At 45.5% G+C, this 20,267-nt stretch overlaps 2 protein-coding genes and 1 long non-coding RNA gene across 3 annotated transcripts in view; 2 read left to right on the plus strand and 1 right to left on the minus strand.

Annotated features, from left to right (window-relative positions):
* LOC145504772 (uncharacterized) overlaps positions 1 to 5,891 on the minus strand; it is a 35,763-nt gene extending 29,872 nt beyond the window's left edge. The window contains exons 1-2 of the long non-coding RNA XR_014052471.1: positions 5,094 to 5,891; positions 4,877 to 5,012 (exon numbers count right to left, since the gene is read on the minus strand). This is a non-coding gene — a long non-coding RNA (uncharacterized LOC145504772). The remainder of the gene's footprint in view (positions 1 to 4,876; positions 5,013 to 5,093) is intronic.
* Positions 1 to 20,267, plus strand: part of LOC145504747 (NBPF family member NBPF20-like) — a 532,650-nt gene that overhangs the window by 287,563 nt on the left and 224,820 nt on the right. Inside the window, exons 82-87 of the mRNA XM_081486053.1 lie at positions 13,748 to 13,799; positions 14,684 to 14,898; positions 16,129 to 16,180; positions 16,823 to 16,998; positions 18,251 to 18,302; positions 19,187 to 19,401. Coding sequence (XP_081342179.1) covers positions 13,748 to 13,799; positions 14,684 to 14,898; positions 16,129 to 16,180; positions 16,823 to 16,998; positions 18,251 to 18,302; positions 19,187 to 19,401 — 762 coding nt within the window. The remainder of the gene's footprint in view (positions 1 to 13,747; positions 13,800 to 14,683; positions 14,899 to 16,128; positions 16,181 to 16,822; positions 16,999 to 18,250; positions 18,303 to 19,186; positions 19,402 to 20,267) is intronic.
* On the plus strand, positions 1,926 to 7,797 carry LOC145504764 (putative NBPF family member NBPF5). Its single transcript, XM_081486083.1, has 4 exons — positions 1,926 to 3,220; positions 5,188 to 5,290; positions 6,346 to 6,560; positions 7,602 to 7,797. The coding sequence occupies exons 1-4, from the start codon at positions 3,043 to 3,045 to the stop codon at positions 7,655 to 7,657; spliced, it is 552 nt and encodes a 183-aa protein (XP_081342209.1). The 5' UTR covers positions 1,926 to 3,042; the 3' UTR covers positions 7,658 to 7,797.

Here is a 20,267-nt window from a genome sequence, read left to right on the forward strand (position 1 = left end):
ACAGGCAAGAGACACGGTTTTGATCCCTGGGTCAGGAAGATTCCCTGGAGGAAGAAATGGCAACCCACTCCAGTATTCTTGCCTGGGAAATTCCAGGAACAGAGGAGGCTGGAGGGCTACAGTCCATAGGATCACAAAGAGTCAGACACGACTGAAACAACTTAGCACAGCACACATTCTAACAGACAGGCTGCTCTTGCCTCCAGATGGTGTCTGGTGTCCTGAAACACATAAGCACTCAGGGAGCCTTTAGAAGGGCCCAGCCATCACTTCTGCTATTGCTCAGTGCATAGAAATGGTTTTGTTGAAAAAAGGTAGGACTCTAGGAATAAAGTCAGGTCACAGAGAAAAAGAGGAGTATGCAATGGGACAATGGCAGGATAAAAACAATAGGTTTCTCCTACCTACAAAATGCAAAGCAATAGCTTACTTGCCTTGATAAAGCGTTGTTGTTTTTTTTTTTTAATTTTAACTTTGGTCCAATAATTTTTTTGAATGTACCTCTTCTACAGGGATGTTACCTTGAATGATTACGATGAAAGAAAGTATCATAATATGTGTGAAATGCCTGGCACAGTATTAGTCAGTGAACTGTACCTGTTATATACTTCTGTTAGCATGGCAAAATTCATCCCTGACCTCAAGGCAGTTACGTTTTGTGAGATTTTTTGGTTTCATCATATTTAAAATGAAGGAATTTGACACATTTCTATTTCCCCCACAGAATGTCAGGCCCCACAGCAACCAGAAAATAGATTTCCTTAAAGCCTTTGCTGAATCTCACACACCAAGTATCATTAAGCACTGTAGTTTGAGGATTGTGTGGGGGTGTGGGGAAGATACGCTTTCATAAGTAGCTGTTCCTGTTTTGTATCTTTTATCTTAACATGAACAGATGCTCAGTGGCTTGTTGTCACACCCATTTGACCCTCCACCCAGGTAGGACCAAGAGCTAAACTGAAGAGATGGATGCTACAGGGGTTCCCCAAGTCTCAGACTCACAAGACCCGGGTAGGAAGAGATGCTGAGGAAGTGAGGAGTTGGTTCAGGCCATCACTACCTGAGGGCCTGCCTGTCTCTCTTTCCTCAAGCTCAGCGTCTATGTCACTGAACACAATGCTTATGTTCACTGGGGATCATCATGATCCCTGACCTATGACCTTGAACTTAAGCATGCTCTGTTTTCGGAATACAACCACAGGTCAATGGCACGAGGAAAACTCAAAGGGATGGATCAAACAGTGTGCCACAAACACTGCTCTGGAAACCTGGCCTGTTCAATATGTGGCTGAACTGAATGGACACAGAACGAGAGCACAAGGCTGTCAAATCTTTCCTGAACAGAGAGGCAGCCCGTGTATTCAGTGGCTCAGTGGGAAAGAATCAGCCTGCAATGCAAGAGACACAGGAGATGCGGGTTTGATCCCTGGATCAGGAAGATCCTCTGGAAGAGGGCATGGCAGCCCATTCTGGTATTCTTGCCTGGAGAATCCCCATAGACAGAGGAGCCTGACGGGCTACAGTCCTGGGATCGCAAAGAGTCAGACAAGAATGACGTGACTGAGCACAAGCACACCATGTTTTCAAGGAGATACACATAAACTCTTTTAGTCATTTTGACAGCTTGGAAAGAGCGCTTGTGAGGCTACAATGAAATACATTGGTGAAAGTATGAAATGTAGTGTTTAGTAACATTTTAAAGAAAGAATCAAATAGAACAACCCAGACCCAGAGGAAGAATTTAGAAGGTAGGGATGTCAACCTTAAGTTTATTCTGAAACCAACATGCTGCCCAGTAAAGAGAAGAAATTGACATAACAACAGGATGCAGCAAAAGCATACTGAGTTGGGAGAGAAAATATTTTTAAAAATTATTTCTTCACTTAGTATTGTAGTCTGATTTGTATCCTACAGTTTTTAGGACACAGACTAAACTGGAAAAGACGCAGAGAAGAAGTTCATGACAGTCTACAGGTTTGACGTCCTTCACCTGGGGACAAGCCTTAAGATCTGTTTAAAGAGACGATGAGGTGATATGGTTTTTCCAGTAGTCATGTGTGCATGTGACAGTTGGACTATAAAGAAAGCGAGTGCCAAAGAATTGATGGTTTTGAACTGTGGTGTTGGAGAAGACTCTTGAGAGTCCCTTGGACTTCAAGGAGATCCAACCAGTCCATCCTAAAGGAAATCAGTCCTGAATATTCACTGGAAGGACTGATGCTGAAGCTGAAACTCCAATACTTTGGCCACCTGCTGGAAAGAACTGACTCATTTGAAAAGACCCTGATGCTGGGAAAGATTGAAGGCGGGAGGAGGAGGGGACGACAGAGCATGAGATGGTTGGATGTCATCGCCGACCCAGTGGACGTGAGTTTGAGTGAACTCCAGGAGTTGGTGATGGACAGGGAGGACTGGTGTGCTACAGTCCATGGGGTTGCAAAGAGTCAGACATGACTGAGCGACTGAAATGAACTGAACTGAGGTGACTTTATGACAGCCCAACAGATATGAAGACCTGCTGGCAAAGTATTTCTCCCATGAATATTTTTGTGCACAGAAGAATGAACAGTGGGAACTCAGCTTAGACAGTTTTTGGATAAGATAGGTCAGTGGTATCGGTACGTGTGTAGACAACCTAAGAGTGGCTGCTGAGGGCTTGGGTGCTGTCAGTGGTGGTGTTACAAACGGTCATGGCCTAGGCACCTGGAAGGCAGGGGCCGCCAAGATTCCGTGAACCCCTCCCCCTACCAGTTCTGTTATGGCAACTCCGGATGGTTACCTAGCATGCTGGGTACCCCCCCCCCCTTCACTCCTGTCTGGGTCTCAGCCCCGCACAGGACCTTTGGCTCTGAGCTCTGGCATCTTCATCTTCTTTTTGCGGTTGAGAACCCTCTAGTTGTTCTCAACAGTAAGTTAGGAATTCCAGTTTTTGTCATCCCTCAGTGCTGATTAAGCCTATGTGATCTTATTTGTCTTTAACCCCCCCATATATTGGGTGTCTCCTTCCCACCTTGGCTTCTACCCGTTCTACCACATGTCACCATGGCAGTATGTGTTCCCCCTTTATCTGATGTGAGGGCAGAACGTACCCTCACGGAAGTCAACCAGGAGCTTCGGTTGCAGCTGGCAAAGTGCAAGCAGGACTTCAGAGACCTCACAGAGAAATTCCTCGTATCCGAAGCTACTGCTTACTCCCTGGCCAACCAGCTGCAGAAATACAGTAAGTCCTCGGGGTCATGGTCACCAAAGCAATGAATGATCACGGCCTTCCCTCTAAGAAAGTATAAGTCTCCAGGATTGGTCTCCTTTTCCCTTTGTCATTTTGAATTCCATTCTGACCACAATCCAGGAAAGGTAGGAGTGGCTCTTTTGCCTTCAGTTCCCTGAGGCTGGGAAAACTGAGGCACAAGGAGTGGAGGCACTTTTCCAAGTTTGCAGTGATGTCTAGGGTGAGATTGGAGTGAAAATACCAGACAGTGATTCCTGGTGCAGGCACAGGAGTGCCTGTGTGTCTCAGAAGCAAACTAAGCTGTGTTGACTGGAATCTTTTCTGTTCCGTATCTGACCCTGCATGCCTCTTGGCTAAACCCCTGCAACTAATGATCTCCATCCGTTCAAGGTTCCCTGATGCTCCACTGGCAACGCCCTGGGCTAGGTACACTGGGGTAAGGTGTGGTTAGACATTGTGAGAAGAGGGGGGATATGATTTAAAGGAGATTAAGGATGAGTCGGCTTCTCATTGAAACCATGGTCTGTGTGATGCCGTCAAGACAGAGACTCCCTGGTGAGAAGGAAGCCATGCTTTCTGAGTGTACAAGTTCTCCTTCTGAGTCCAAGAAAGCCATGTGACCCTCTGGCAAGAATGAAGGTGTTTCTGGTGAAATCAGACAATCTGTACTTTCCCCTCTGTCCCCACTTGAGCTGGTGCAACTTTGGTGATGCAGGTTGACCAGGAGTCCGGGGGACCCTGAGTGTGTGCTATAAGCTGTGACCAACATGAGGATGATGGTAAGTGGGGGGAGATCACCAGCCACAGTAAAAACCCAGGCAGAGTGTGAGGAGGCCCTCTGCACCCACAGTCAGCCTGGCAATGGGAATCATTTTTGCCTGTTCAGTAAGAGGGGCCTGGAGTAAGGAAAAGAAGTCATGTCCAGGGTACATGCACAACAAGGGGATGAGAGGAATCTTGACAACTTGTGTCTGTGTCACTTTACTACAATCATTTTCAATGAAGCAATGAGGGAGTTAATGAAAAATGATTGACACAGAGACAAGAAAGAAGGAAAGCCTACTATTTAAGAAAGTGAAATGATGAGCTTTGGGCAAAGGACAAACTCAGTATTATTTATACCGCTCCTTATGATAGTCACAAAATTCTAAGAAAGAAATTGTGAGGCTGGTGAAGAAGAGATGTCTCACCAGGACCCTGGTGTGGAGGTCACCACAGCACAGTGTGAAAGACATGGACTCTGGGCCAGGTTTCCTGGGCTCACATCCCTGTTGGGAACCTTTCTGTGTCTCTGGTTCCTCCTCTGTGTGTGTGGTGTTGTAATAGTAACTAGGGTTTTCGTTGTAGTGCATACTGAGTAAATCTGACAAAGCCCTGACAATAGTGCCTACTCAGTGTAAATACACGTAGTTCATAGTTCTACTGTTCCTAATAACACAGACTTTCTCAGTGTTTGGGCATATCTCTTTCACGTCCTTATGATTTCATGTATTCTATTTCACACAAGTATGTCCAGGTGAGTTTTACACCTTGAGACACGTGTTCATTATTGAAATCCCAGCAGAAGGGAACCATCAGTCCTATAGTCCTAGGAGCCTTCCCAACCACACAGGGATCGCCAGCCCAGGCCCCTGCTCAGTGTCTCACCTCAGAGGCTGCAGGTCTTGGTTCAGTGGCCCAGGATTCAGGGTCATTCTCAGGGGATGTGAATTCTGACTTTGTCAAATGGCAGTTCATCTTGTCTAGTTACTTTCTGTGTCTTGGAGCTTCTCTTTCTTCAGCTCTAAAATGGGGAGTCACCTCGGTTCAGATGCTAAGGAATCAGATGTGGCAATCTCTCCATAGAGACTGGAAAAAGAGTTACCTCCACCACTAAGGTGGTCTGTCCTCCTCCCTTGAAGACAGTGACCACAGCAGCAAGGCCAGCTTTCCCTGAGGCTGTGTCTCTCTTTCCTCAGAGTGTGGAGCATATAACGACATTGTTGAATCCGTGCTGGGGGAGAAGCTGCCATTTGAGGTGCCGAGGCCGGCAGAGAAGCCAACACTTGATGAAAGGCTGAGGTAAGGAGGGCAGGAATGTTCATGGCAGGCACAGGGCACAGTCTTATCAAATAGGTGGAGAATACCAGTTGGTGAATTATGGACTCCAGTTGTTATTCAGGAAGGAATTTACTTTGCTTTTCAATCAACTATTGCCTTGAATCTCATCATGAAATTCACTACATTCAAGTGAACCAGTGGCACTTGGCTCATTCACAATGTTGTGCCATCGGTACCCTATTTGCCTTTAAACCACACCCCCCTCCTGCCTGACTCCATCCTGGAATGCTTTCTTCACCCTGTCATGCTTCTGTTCTTTCCAACTCACCCCGGATATACTTGTCCACACTCTATATCTGGCTGTGTGTCATTCACTGGACAGTACTTTGTGTTGCCAGATTAAAAATACAGAAACTACTTTGTGTATTTTTTAATGCAAATGGGCATGGCCGAGTGAGGAACTGGAGAGACATCGTCATGATGCAGATTTAGGAAGACATTGATGCATGCATGTGCACTCAGTAGTGACTCTTTATGACCCATGGACTGTAGCCCACCAGGCTCCTCTGTCCATGAAGTTTCCAGGCAAGAATATTGGAGTGGATTGCCATTTCCTTCTCCAGGGAATGTTCCTGACTTAGGGACCAAAGCTGCACCTCTTGTGTTTCCTGAATTGTCAGTCAGGTTCTTTAGCAGCTGAGCCACCAGGGAAGACAGTAGGATATCTTTACAGAAGGACAAGATGAATGGAATGTCACGGAATCTTACAGGAGTACTTTCTGATAGAGAAGAAACCTTTGTTTACCTTCTTTCTCTTTGACATAGGCCAGTCATCAGATATGGAGTAGGAAATGGCAACCCACTCCAGTATTCTTGCCAGGATAATGCAATGGGCAGAGGAGACTGGTACACTATAGGGGTCGCAAGAGTCGGACACGACTGAGTGCCTGAGCCAGTCATCAGATATGTGCCAGAATTCGGTTTAAAGGTCTCCTTGGGGTTGTTCTCACAGAAATCCCTAAGTGTCTTTCATCTAACTTTTTGCCTTTTACAACTGTGTCTTCTGTTCCACCTAGGACTTGTGAGATCCTAATTCGAAGTCAGGCACGAGAGCTGACCCAGTTACGGCAGACACTACAGGATGGGAAAGATGACTCCGTCCTGCTCAGGCAGCACCTCAAGGACCTCCTCACCCACAATGACCTGGACAAGCACCAGGGGCAGGGCTTCCGAGAGAGCCTGTCTGAGGGATACCGCCTGGCAGAGCGCCTTGCCTGCAAGCTCAGCCCAGGTGAGGGGGCCACAGACCCTGAGAGCACTGATCCTTTCCTAGGTCCCCAGTTGGTGAGATGAACAGCTCCAGTACGAATGTTGATCAGCTTTCCTGGTTCGTGTCCTCTTTGGGGCTTTGTAGGAGCAGGATTGTCTAAGTAAGAGGACAATGGAGAAATGCACAGGGTGGAGGTCATTATATCCCACTTGTCGGCTTCCTCCCTGATGGACCATGGCCACTGAGGCAGGAGGAAACATCCAGCCAGCATTAAAGCACAAAAAGATGGAGGTGACAGGAGACAGCTTGTTAGAGTGAATAGAGCCCTAGAGGAAGCTTGGAAGTTCCCAGGTTCCAGGCTGAGTGCTGTGTTTATCAATATGTGAGAACGATTGCTTTTCCTTATGTTAGTAACTCTTCTCATCTGTAAACTGGGTGAAATAATCTATTGCTAGTAGCTATAGTGATGAAATTTGGGAATATTTACAAATACACTGCAGAAAAAAGAAAGCCCTTCACTTTGTGGTGTTGGATAAGGTACGTGATGGAGTTGGTCTTGGTGTTGGGCAGATGGAGCACTTTCCATAGAGAGGCTTTCCCAGATAATACACAAAAGCCACCTTGAAGAGCCAGGATGTTCCCAGATGGAGGGCTGTGGGACATGGTTGTTCTCCTTAGAGAAAGGAGGGCATCTTGTGAGACCTGAGAAGGTCTATAGACGCCGTGTCTTTGGCAGAATTTGTGTCAGGATGGATGATACATTTGTAGAAGTGGAGATGGAAGGTGGACAATGTGAGGTGATATCAGGAAGAAAAGACCATTTAAATGATTGCCCAATTTCAAGCAGAAGGTGTCCTGAGGATGATCTACCAGTTTAGAAACACACTGCCTGTTGGATCAGAAGTCCATGCTTGGGCAGTTGTTTAAAGACAATGCATTAAAACTTCCATACAGTACTAATTCGTACATAGATATTTATGACTCTGTGACCATATGAGTCCCTGTGTTTGTGATGGGGGAAGTGACTAGAAGCTGACTGGATATTTCTGATTTTGTTTGCAGAAATTTGTGAAGACGAAGAGGCTGAACAAGCACAAGAAACACTAACCCCCAGGTAACAATTAACTATCAGTCCAGTTCAGCCACTCAGTCATGTCCGACTCTTTGTGATCTCATGGACTGAGCACACCAGGCCTCCCTGTCCATCACCAACTCCTCGAGTTTACTCAAATTCATGTCCACTGAGTTGGTGATACCATCCAACCCTCTCACCCTCTGTCATCCCCTTCTCTTTCTGCCTTCAATCTTTCCCAGCATCAAGGTCTATTCAAATGAGTCAGATCTTTGCATCATGTGGCCAAAATATTGGCGTTTCAGCTTCAAAATCAGTCCTCCCAATGAATATTCAGGACTGATTTCCTTTGGGATGGACTGGTTGGATCTCCTTGCCGGCCAAGGGACTCTCAAGCGTCTTCTGCACCACCACCGTTCAACAGCATCAATTCTTCGGCACTCAGCTCTCTTTATAATCCAACTCTCACATCCATACATGACTACTGGAAAAACCATAGCCTCGAGTAGATGGACCTTTGTTGGCAAAGTCATGTCTCTGCTTTTTAATATGCTATCTAGGTTGGTCATAACTTTTCTTCCAAGGAGTAAGCGCCTTTTAATTTCATGGCTGCAGTCACCATCTGCACTGATTTTAGAGCCCCAAATCTAAGTCTGCCCCTGGTGCCACTGTCTCCCCATCTATTTGCCATGAAGTGATGGGACCATACGCCTTCGTCTTAGCTTTCTGAATGTTGAGTTTTAGCCAACTTACTCACTCTCCTCTTTCACTTTCATCAAGAGGCACTTCAGTTCTTCTTCACTTTCTGCCATAAGGGTGGTGTCTTCTGCATATCTGAGGTTATTGATATTTCTCCTGGCAATCTTCATTCCAGCTTGTGCTTCAACCAGCCCAGCATTTCTCATGACGTACTCTGCATATAAGTTAAATAAGCAGGGTGACAATATACAGCCTTGATGTACTCCTTTTCCTGTTTGGAACCAGTCCGTTGTTCCATGTCCAGTTCTAACTGTTGCTTCCTGACCTGCATACAGATTTCTGAAGAGGCCTGTCAGGTGGTCTGGTATTCCCATCTCTTTCAAAATTTTCCACAGTTTGTGGTGAGGCACACAGTCAAAGACTTTGGCATAGTTAATAAAGCATAGGTAGATATTTTCCTGGCACTCTCTGCTTTTTCGATGATCCAACAAACTTTGGCAATTTGGTTTCTGGTTCCTCTGCCTTTTCTAAAACCAGCTTGAACATCTAGAAGTTCACGGTTCATGTATTCTTGCAGCCTGACTACGAGAATTTTGAGCATTACTTTACTAGCGTGTGAGATGAGTGCGATTGTGCAGTAGTTTGAGCATTCTTTGGCATTGCCTTTCTTTGGGATTGGAATCAGACCTGACCTTTTCCGGTCCTGTGGCCACTGCTGAGTTTTCCAAATTTGCTGGCCTATTGAGTGCAGCACTTTGACAGCATTATCTTTTAGAATTTGAAATAGCTCACCTGGAATTCCATCACCTCCACCAGCTTTGTTTGTAGTGATGCTTCCTGAGGCCCACTTGACGTCACATTCCAGGATGTCTGGCTCTAGGTGAGTGATCACACCATCTTGGTTATCTGGATCATGAAAATTTTTTTGTATAATTCTTCCGTGTATTATTGCCACCTCTTCTTAATATCTTCTGCTCTGTGAGGTCAATACAATTTCTGCCCTTTATTGAGCCCATCTTTGCATGAAAGATTCCCTTGCTACCTCTCATTTTCTTGAAGAGATCTCTGGCCTTTGCCATTCTATTGTTTTCCTCTCTTTCTTTGCACTGTTCATTGAGAAAAGTGTTCTTATCACCCCTTGCTATTCTCGGGAACTCTGCATTCAAATGGGAATATCTTTCCTGTTCTCTTTTGCTTTTTGATTCTCTTCTTTTCACAGCTATTTGTAATGCCTCCTCAGACAGCCATTTGGGTTTTTTACATTTCTTTTTCTTGGGGATGGTCTTGATCCCTGTCTCCTGTACAATGTCACAAACCTCTGTCCATAGTTCATCAGGCACTCTATCAGATCTAGTCCCTTAAACCTCTTTCTCACCTCCACTGTATAATCATAAGGGAGTTGATTTAGGTCATAGCTGAATGGTCTAATGGTTTTCCCTACTTGCTTCAATTTAAGTCTGAATTTGGCAATAAGGAGTTCATGATCTGAGCCACAGTCAGCTCCCGATCTTCTTTTTGCTGACTCGATAGAACTTCTCCACCTTTGGCTACAAAGAATATCAGTTCAGTTCAGTTCAGTTGCTCAGTAGTGTCCGACTCTTTGGGACCCCATGAACCGCAGCACGCCAGGCTTCCCTGTCCATCACCAACTCCCAGAGTCTGATTTTGGTGTTGCCCATCTGGTGATGTCCATGTGTAGAGTGTTCTCTTGCGTTGTTGGAAGAGGGTGTTGCTATAACCAGTGTGTTCCCTTGGCAAAACTCGATTAGCCTTTGCCCTGCTTCATTCTGTACTCCAAGGCTAAATTTGCCTGTTAACTGCACGTGTTTCTTGACTTCCTACTTTTGCATTCCCGTCCCCTGTAATGGAAAGAACATCTTTTATGGGTATTAGTTCTAGAAGGTCTTGTAGGTCTTCATAGAACCTTTCAATTTCAGCTTCTTCAGCATTACTGGTCGGGGCATAGACTTGGATAACAGTGATATTTAATGATTTGCCTCGGATAGGAACAGAGATCATTCTGTCGTTTTTGAGATTGCATCCAAGTACTAGCTTCTGGACTCTTTTGTTAACTATGATGGCTACTCCACTTCTTCTAAGGGATTCGTGCCCACAGTAGTACATATAATAGTCATCTGAGTTAAATTCACCCATTCTAGTCCATTTTAGGACGCTGATTCCTAAAATGTTGGCATTCACTCTTGGCATCTCCTGTTTGACCACTTCCAATTTGCCTTGAAACACGGACCTAACATTCCAGGTTCCTATGCAATATTCTTCTTACAGCATCAGACCTTGCTTCCCATCACCAGTCACATCCACAACTGGGTGTTGTTTTTGCATTGACTCCATCTCTTCATTCTTTCGGAACTTATTTCTCCACTGATCTCCAGGAGCATATAGGGCACCTACCCACCTGGGGAATTCATCTTCCAGTGTCCTATCTTTTTGCCTTTTCATAGTGTTCATGGGGTTCTCAAGGCAAAAATACTGAAGTGGTTTACCATTCCCTTCTCCAGTGGAGCGCATTTTGTCAGAACTCTCCACCCTGACCCTACACGGCATGGCTCATAGTTTCATTGAGTTAGACAAGACTGTAGTCCATGTGGTTAGATTGGTTAGTTTTCTGTGATTGTGGTTTTCAGTCTTTCTATCAGGAGCTGGTAACGTGTAGGGAAAATGTGGACAGGGTCACAAAAGAACAATAAGTACCTCAAGAGAGTCACATGCCAGATGTAAGTATAAGCACAACTGCAGCTGGGATTCATTTACTTCGCTCCACCCACATGGAAATGTCCCTGTAACTTGGTTGTCTGCTGTCTCTGTGCTACGTGTATGTATGACCCAAGGTGAATGCAGCACCCTTAGGATTTCCTTTCCACACAGAGAGTATCTGTTCTCTTCTAAAGGAAGGCCAAGTGAGATAAATATCTATTTCTACACAGGTGTTTTAGAGCCTTGCAAGGAAGGTAACTAGCAACAGAATTAGTAGAGAAGCAATTAGAAAAATGAAACCGCAGGACAACTGTGCAAAACAAAATTGGTTTTCCTTGACAATAGTAAGTGAAAGCGGCCTTGCAGGCCTTTGTGTTCCTAAAGAGAAGGTAGAACATCTCCGAGAGTCTATCAGGCTTTAATATCTGTATTCGGTTCACTGTGCATGCTCAGTTGCTCAGTTGTCTCTGAATGTTTGTGACCCCACGGCCTGGAGCATGCCAGGCTCCTCTGTCCATTGCTTTTTCCCATGGAGAAGACTGGAGTGGGTTGCCATTTCCTTCTCCAAGGGATATTCCTGGCCCAGGGTTCGAAGCCGCATCTCTGCATTGGCAGGCCTCTTTACCACTGAGCCACCGGGGAAGCCCTTATTCACTTGACTGCTGCTGCTGCTGCTAAGTCGCTTCAGTCGTGCCCGACTCTGTGCGACCCCATAGACGGCAGGCCACCAGGCTCCGCCGTTCCTGGGATTCTCCAGGCAAGAACACTGGAGTGGGTTGCCATTTCCTTCTCCAGTGCATGAAAGGGAAAAGTGAAAGTGAAGTCGCTCAGTCGTGTCCGACTCTTAGCGACCCCATAGACTGTAGCCAACCAGGCCCCTCCGTCCATGAGATTTTCCAGGCAAGGGTACTGGAGTGGGGTGCCATTGCCTTCTCCGATTCACTTGACTACTTCACCTTATATTCAACATGGATTAGGACCCGGGGGAAGCACTTGGTGCGAAGTTCGTTTGTGCTTCCTGTTCCTGAAAGTCCCATCCTGGGATGGTTGAATCTCCTTCCTCATCAGAGGTTTGTGGCCGGAATGTAGGGTACCTGCTTGTCTCCCTCTGCCATCCCCAGACTGACACACTCCACTTCATATGAGAGAGGACAGCTCCTTCTGTCTGTAAGGGGCCTGCTCTTTTACTCTCTGTGACCACTCCCCATGCCTCCTGTCAAAAGCAGCCAGAATGGCTTGGGGTCAGATCTTCTCCATTTAATTTTCTCTCATTCCTTTCCCATCTGGCACAGCATGGAGCTGCAGGAGGCTGAAAAGAAGGAAGTGCCTGAAGAATCCAAGGATGAATGTGCCTTGATGCCTTCAATTTTCCAAGGAAGTTCTGACAGCCCCCAGCCTCGCAGTGATGATACATTGAAATTTAATGAACTAGAAGTAGACCTTGGTCCAGATGGAGCCGCTGGTTGCTCTCATGCTAAAGAAGATGAAATTCCAAGCAATATCTCAGGTAGCCCCCATATTATTTCTCCTCACAAGCCGAGTAGACCAAGGAAGGTCATCTCTAAGGACAGGTTGTATAGACACATCTTAGCTGAAACCAGGGAAATGGGACTATTATGCAACACAGACATCTGGTGGGTCAGGGAGCTCTCATTCATTTTTTGGCTCCGGGCTTGTCTCTGTCACCCTGACCCCAGTATCAGGCATTTGACACAAAGCGCTTGTGACAACTCTCAACCACCTCAGCTGGAAATCCACAGGAGGTGTCTGTCAGAACTCGTTTGGAGCCAGTGTGTTGTTCCCCGCAATGAGTTAAAATTTTGTCAATGTTCTTGGCCTCTCCAGAAGTGATGACAGACTTGCCTCTTTATAAGGAGAGGTGATTTCCATCATGTGTTTTACTGCGCTCAGCCCCAGTCTCCCTTTTCTCGATGTTGGCAGGTCTTAGCTAAGATGGTATCTGACACCAAGACAGACACAACTGTCCCATTGCCTTGCTTGGATGTTTCCATGAAGTAAGGCTGGGCTCTGGCAGTTCCTCCAGCTTCAAATGGTCATGGTTTCTGTGTAGCACCAAAGATTCTTTTTGATTTGAAGGTTAATAGATTTCACTGGGCTTCCCTGGTGGCTCAGATGGTAAAGAATCTGCCCGCAATGCAGGAGACCCAGGTTCAATCCCTGTATCATGAAGATCCTCTGGACAAGAGAATGGCACCCACTCTAGTATTCTTGGGTGGAGAATTCAATGGACAGAGAGGAGCCTGGTGGGCTATAGTCCATGCGGTCACAAAGAGACCGCCACTACTGAGCGGCTAACGCTTTCACAATTCACCCATCACTCTAGTCTCAAGTATAAATTCCTCTAAACCATCAACAACCACATAGTCTGATGGGACCAAGCAGCACTATAGAAATAATTCTAGAAAATAACTCAGCTCATTTTCTAGCATCTCTGTGGAAAATACATTTTTAAGTGCTTCTACAGACTCAGAACGAAGGCTGTTGGGAGAGATACCAGATCAAGCAGCAAATTTCCTCGATGGGTCTGGAAGCAGTCCAGTCTAATTCTCATACGACTTAAGTGTCCTAGAATATCTTTGCTAAAGAATTATGTTCTTGCAATTAGAATATTAAGGTCCCTGTTGTATATGTGTTTCCTGAGTAGATATGTGTGAGATCTGATTTGCTTCTCATGACCTGCTGTCTCTGAATTTCCTACTAGACAATGAAAACGATCACAAGCAAGTGAGTGGACAAGAGCTCTCATTTCCCAGGTAATTTGAAAATCTGTGGGCTGTGAATGTCAGTGGTGACAGCAGGAGACCTCAGATCCAGAGAAAAATAGAAAGTACTCTATGTAACTCTCTCATCTATTCATGCAGCAGCAAGTGTCTCTTTAGTAGTGTTGTCTATTTATGTTTCACAAGTTTGTGCGTTTCAGTTTTTCAATCCTTCAAGTTTAGTAATGTACAGTGAGTTGTCCCAGGTGAAATAACTAAACCTGGGAGTTCCTGTATTCGTGTGTTTTCTCCTGAGTGGTTAAAGTAGGGTGAGAGCCTATGGGTCTTACACTGGTTTGGCATCAGCATGTTGGTAAATATTTGATTTCAAGGGAGGAAAATCGAACGATATTCATATTACAACAAAATATTGAAAAAAATAGTTCTTGAAGGCAGAATATCTAGTCTATACCTCCTTTTTCTCCAACTCTGAAAAACTGATCTTGAAGCTATATTTGTGCCAAGAAATATTTTAAAATTGAATGGAATAGAGTCCAAACTCAAACACATCTTTAACTTCTTAAAAGCTGTGTTCACTTGGACACAGGATATCCAGATCAATACAATCTGTGCAGAAAAGTCTGAACCACTGTCCCTGCCTTCTGTGTGTGCTGGGGGTGGTGACGTTAGCATGTAGGGAAAATTCCATCTCCTCCTTCAACCGCTGGTTGTGTGCCCAGTGCCCAGAGAACCTGCTGTCTCTCTCCTACCCCATGGCACCCACACTCCACTCCACATCAGGAGGAGTTACTTCCCTCCTTAAGGGGACTGCTCTTTTGCTTTCTGTGAGCAAACTCAATGCCTGTCATGAAAACCAGCCAGATAGCTTGGGGTCGAATCCTCTTAATTTTCTGTCATCCCTTCTCCACCTGACACAGCGTGAACTTGCTGGATGTTGAAAAGAAGGTGGTGTTCCAGCAATCCCAAGATGAATGTGTTTCAGTACCTTCCACTCTCCAGGAAGGTTCTGCCTGCAACCAGCCTTCCAGTGATGGAAAATTTGCATTTGATGAAGAGAATGTGGAGTCTGCCATGGATGGAGCCTGTGGTTGCTCTCATGCTGAAGAGGATGAAATTTCGACTGGTCTCCCAGGTAGTCTTCGATATATCTGTTAGTCTACTCTGGGAGAATGATCCCGTTTGATAGACCCTATGCTTCCATACTGAAGCCTGATTTGAACCAGACTCTATAGTTGCATTTAAAATGAGACATTCTATGAATGAACTTTTCTAAGTTCCCTGTCATGGTTGTCCCTGGGGTAAACCACTCTACCCAAGGTGGTCCAGCCAGACTCACATGAACCTTAGCAATTGTGGCACAGGAGGTACAAAGGCTTCCTAATTTTGAATGAACCTCTTATCTCACAGGAAATGCTTTAATTGTCATTTCTGGGTAATGTCCCTGCGTTCCTACACCTGTCCAAGGCTTTTTGCAGTCTTGTTTATTTCTTTGGAGATGTCACGACTTTCGTTCACGTCTGTCAACCCATAGCCTCTCTCTTTTCCTTGGACTTATCTTGTTCGAAGTTTCTGATAGCAGAAGGTAATGCGCACTGTCAGTTTTTGGTATGTTTCTCTGAGGTAACGGAAAAGGCAATGGGAACCCACTCCAGTACTCTTGCCTGGAAAATCCCATGGATGGAGTAGCCTGGTAGGCTCCATGGGGTCGCGAAGTCCATGGGGACACGACTGTGCGACTTCACTTTCACTTTTCACTTTCATGCATTGAGAAGGAAATGGCAACCCCCTCCAGTGTCTTGCCTGGAGAATCCCAGCGACGGGGGATCCTGGTGGTCTGCCGTCTATGAGGTCGCACAGACGGACACGACTGAAGCGACTTAGCAGCAGCAGCAGCAGCTCTGAGGGAAGACAGGGCCCTGGAACTTCCCAACCTGATGAATGGCCTCTGTTTGCAGCTTTGAGATTCATTTGACTTGATGGTGTGTGGATTCCACTCCCATTTAATCTCAGTGTGAAATCACTTATCCCATTAATAAACAACATTTCAGATGAAAAAAGCCTGAGTATTATAGCAGGCTGAGGATATAATTAAGTTGTTCCCCAGGAACTGTGGGGAAAAGGATATATTTAGCTGTTTGCACAGACTGGGGATCAGGATACTCTGCCGATGACATATCATATCAAGGAAATTTGTCCAATGGCTCAAGAAGGAAACCCAGTGCCTTCTTCTGAGGCTCATTCTAGGGCCTCCTGGATTATTTCTGTCTCAATAGCCTGTTACCACATTCTGAAGATAGGCACAGGATTGGGCGTTTTGGAAAGGCATTTGCCTGACATAACTCTTCTGTTAATTTCTTTGCAGAAAACCAGAATGGTCACGATGACCTGAAAGGAGCAGCGGTTGTGGCCCCGAGGTAATTTTGAATATCTGTGGGCTCCTGTACAGTGATAACCTCTGCAGACCTCTGATGCGGGGAAAGACAGAAAGTGCTGAATATATTGTGTCGTCAGTTTTGCCCACCACTATTATTCTTTTTCATAATGTTCTCTGCTTTCACTGTGGTACTTATATTGTTTCCAATTTCTTATTTACTGGTCAAGTTTCAAACCCAAGTCAGTCGACCCAGGTGAACTAAGTCAGAGTGATTTTTTTGCACTCAATTTTTATATCAGGTGTGGTTTCTAGAGTGAGATGCATATCTGCTATATGTTTGGTGTTAGCATGCTGGCATGTGTGTCATAGTAATGTCAATGCCATGTAAGTGGAAGTGTGAAAGCCACTACTCCGTGTCCCTGTATGTGAGGCGTGACTGTACCATCACAGAGAAATCTGTCTGTTCATCAGCCTGTTATTTGGTCAGACCACTGAGCACCTACTGCTTTTTCTCTCTTCTGCCCCTGTAAAACCACGCTGTGTCTCACACACAAAACAGAGTTTTCTCCCTGTCATGGATCAGACCCTTGGCTTCACCACTCAAACATTCCATCAAAACCAGATAGGACTGTACAGTTTCTGATAAGTCTTGGCTTAGTCTTTTGCCGTCCCTCCCCACCAGGTTCAACAGACAGCTGCCACAGATGATAGAGAATGGAGTCCCACAGGACTCTCTAGATGAACACTACCTGACTTACTCAGTTCTTCCTGACCTGTCAGACTCCTTCTGGCCTTATCGGAGCAATGCCATCTTCTCACCTGAGGACGTGGATGTGTCTTATGCTCGGGATGTAACCAGTGAGTATTTTCTTGTGATAGAACTCCACCTATATGCCCAGGTAGACTCTGTACGCTTCGTACTCCCCACCTCTGCGGTGCTGAGGTTTGTCATCCCTGTTGGAAGCGCTGTAGACAGTGATTTGGATGAGACTCTGTGGTAGAGTTTTAAGTACAGACATCAGGTGGGTCAGGGAGCTCTCATTCATTTTTTGGCTCCGGGCTTGTCTCTGTCACCCTGACCCCAGTATCAGGCATTTGACACAAAGCACTTGTGACAACTCTCAACCACCTCAGCTGGAAATCCACAGGAGGTGTCTGTCAGAACTCGTTTGGAGCCAGTGTGTTGTTCCCCGCAATGAGTTAAATTTTTGTCAATGTTCGTGGCCTCTCCAGAAGTGATGACAGACTTGCCTCTTTATAAGGAGAGGTGATTTCCATCATGTGTTTTACTGCGCTCAGCCCCAGTCTCCCTTTTCTCGATGTTGGCAGGTCTTAGCTAAGATGGTATCTGACACCAAGACAGACACAACTGTCCCATTGCCTTGCTTGGATGTTTCCATGAAGTAAGGCTGGGCTCTGGCAGTTCCTGCAGCTTCAAATGGTCATGGTTTCTGTGTAGCACCAAAGATTCTTTTTGATTTGAAGGTTAATAGATTTCACTGGGCTTCCCTGGTGGCTCAGATGGTAAAGAATCTGCCCGCAATGCAGGAGACCCAGGTTCAATCCCTGTATCATGAAGATCCTCTGGACAAGAGAATGGCACCCACTCTAGTATTCTTGGGTGGAGAATTCAATGGACAGAGAGGAGCCTGGTGGGCTATAGTCCATGCGGTCACAAAGAGACCGCCACTACTGAGCGGCTAACGCTTTCACAATTCACCCATCACTCTAGTCTCAAGTATAAATTCCTCTAAACCATCAACAACCACATAGTCTGATGGGACCAAGCAGCACTATAGAAATAATTCTAGAAAATAACTCAGCTCATTTTCTAGCATCTCTGTGGAAAATACATTTTTAAGTGCTTCTACAGACTCAGAACGAAGGCTGTTGGGAGAGATACCAGATCAATCAGCAAATTTCCTCGATGGGTCTGGAAGCAGTCCAGTCTAATTCTCATACGACTTAAGTGTCCTAGAATATCTTTGCTAAAGAATTATGTTCTTACAATTAGAATATTAAGGTCCCTGTTGTATATGTGTTTCCTGAGTAGATATGTGTGAGATCTGATTTGCTTCTTATGACCTGCTGTCTCTGAATTTCCTACTAGACAATGAAAACGATCACAAGCAAGTGAGTGGACAAGAGCTCTCATTTCCCAGGTAATTTGAAAATCTGTGGGCTGTGAATGTCAGTGGTGACAGCAGGAGACCTCAGATCCAGAGAAAAATAGAAAGTACTCTATATAACTCTTTCATCTATTCATGCAGCAGCACGTATCTCTTTAGTAGTGTTGTCTATTTATGTTTCACAAGTTTGTGCGTTTCAGTTTTTCAATCCTTCAAGTTTAGTAATGTACAGTGAGTTGTCCCAGGTGAAATAACTAAACCTGGGAGTTCCTGTATTCGTGTGTTTTCTCCTGAGTGGGTAAAGTAGGGTGAGAGCCTATGGGTCTTACACTGGTTTGGCATCAGCATGTTGGTAAATATTTGATTTCAAGGGAGGAAAATCGAACGATATTCATATTACAACAAAATATTGAAAAAAATAGTTCTTGAAGGCAGAATATCTAGTCTATACCTCCTTTTTCTCCAACTCTGAAAAACTGATCTTGAAGCTATATTTGTGCCAAGAAATATTTTAAAATTGAATGGAATAGAGTCCAAACTCAAACACATCTTTAACTTCTTAAAAGCTGTGTTCACTTGGACACAGGATATCCAGATCAATACAATCTGTGCAGAAAAGTCTGAACCACTGTCCCTGCCTTCTGTGTGTGCTGGGGGTGGTGACGTTAGCATGTAGGGAAAATTCCATCTCCTCCTTCAACCGCTGGTTGTGTGCCCAGTGCCCAGAGAACCTGCTGTCTCTCTCCTACCCCATGGCACCCACACTCCACTCCACATCAGGAGGAGTTACTTCCCTCCTTAAGGCGACTGCTCTTTTGCTTTCTGTGAGCAAACTCAATGCCTGTCATGAAAACCAGCCAGATAGCTTGGGGTCGAATCCTCTTAATTTTCTGTCATCCCTTCTCCACCTGACACAGCGTGAACTTGCTGGATGTTGAAAAGAAGGTGGTGTTCCAGCAATCCCAAGATGAATGTGTTTCAGTACCTTCCACTCTCCAGGAAGGTTCTGCCTGCAACCAGCCTTCCAGTGATGGAAAATTTGCATTTGATGAAGAGAATGTGGAGTCTGCCATGGATGGAGCCTGTGGTTGCTCTCATGCTGAAGAGGATGAAATTTCGACTGGTCTCCCAGGTAGTCTTCGATATATCTGTTAGTCTACTCTGGGAGAATGATCCCGTTTGATAGACCCTATGCTTCCATACTGAAGCCTGATTTGAACCAGACTCTATAGTTGCATTTAAAATGAGACATTCTATGAATGAACTTTTCTAAGTTCCCTGTCATGGTTGTCCCTGGGGTAAACCACTCTACCCAAGGTGGTCCAGCCAGACTCACATGAACCTTAGCAATTGTGGCACAGGAGGTACAAAGGCTTCCTAATTTTGAATGAACCTCTTATCTCACAGGAAATGCTTTAATTGTCATTTCTGGGTAATGTCCCTGCGTTCCTACACCTGTCCAAGGCTTTTTGCAGTCTTGTTTATTTCTTTGGAGGTGTCACGACTTTCGTTCACGTCTGTCAACCCATAGCCTCTCTCTTTTCCTTGGACTTATCTTGTTCGAAGTTTCTGATAGCAGAAGGTAATGCGCACTGTCATTTTTTGGTATGTTTCTCTGAGGTAACGGAAAAGGCAATGGGAACCCACTCCAGTACTCTTGCCTGGAAAATCCCATGGATGGAGTAGCCTGGTAGGCTCCATGGGGTCGCGAAGTCCATGGGGACACGACTGTGCGACTTCACTTTCACTTTTCACTTTCATGCATTGAGAAGGAAATGGCAACCCCCTCCAGTGTCTTGCCTGGACAATCCCAGCGACGGGGGATCCTGGTGGTCTGCCGTCTATGAGGTCGCACAGACGGACACGACTGAAGCGACTTAGCAGCAGCAGCAGCAGCTCTGAGGGAAGACAGGGCCCTGGAACTTCCCAACCTGATGAATGGCCTCTGTTTGCAGCTTTGAGATTCATTTGACTTGATGGTGTGTGGATTCCACTCCC

Source organism: Giraffa tippelskirchi, chromosome 5 (assembly GCF_054371585.1).
Source record: "Giraffa tippelskirchi isolate mGirTip1 chromosome 5, T2T-mGirTip1v1.2.pri, whole genome shotgun sequence".
Classification (NCBI taxonomy): Eukaryota; Metazoa; Chordata; class Mammalia; order Artiodactyla; family Giraffidae; genus Giraffa; species Giraffa tippelskirchi.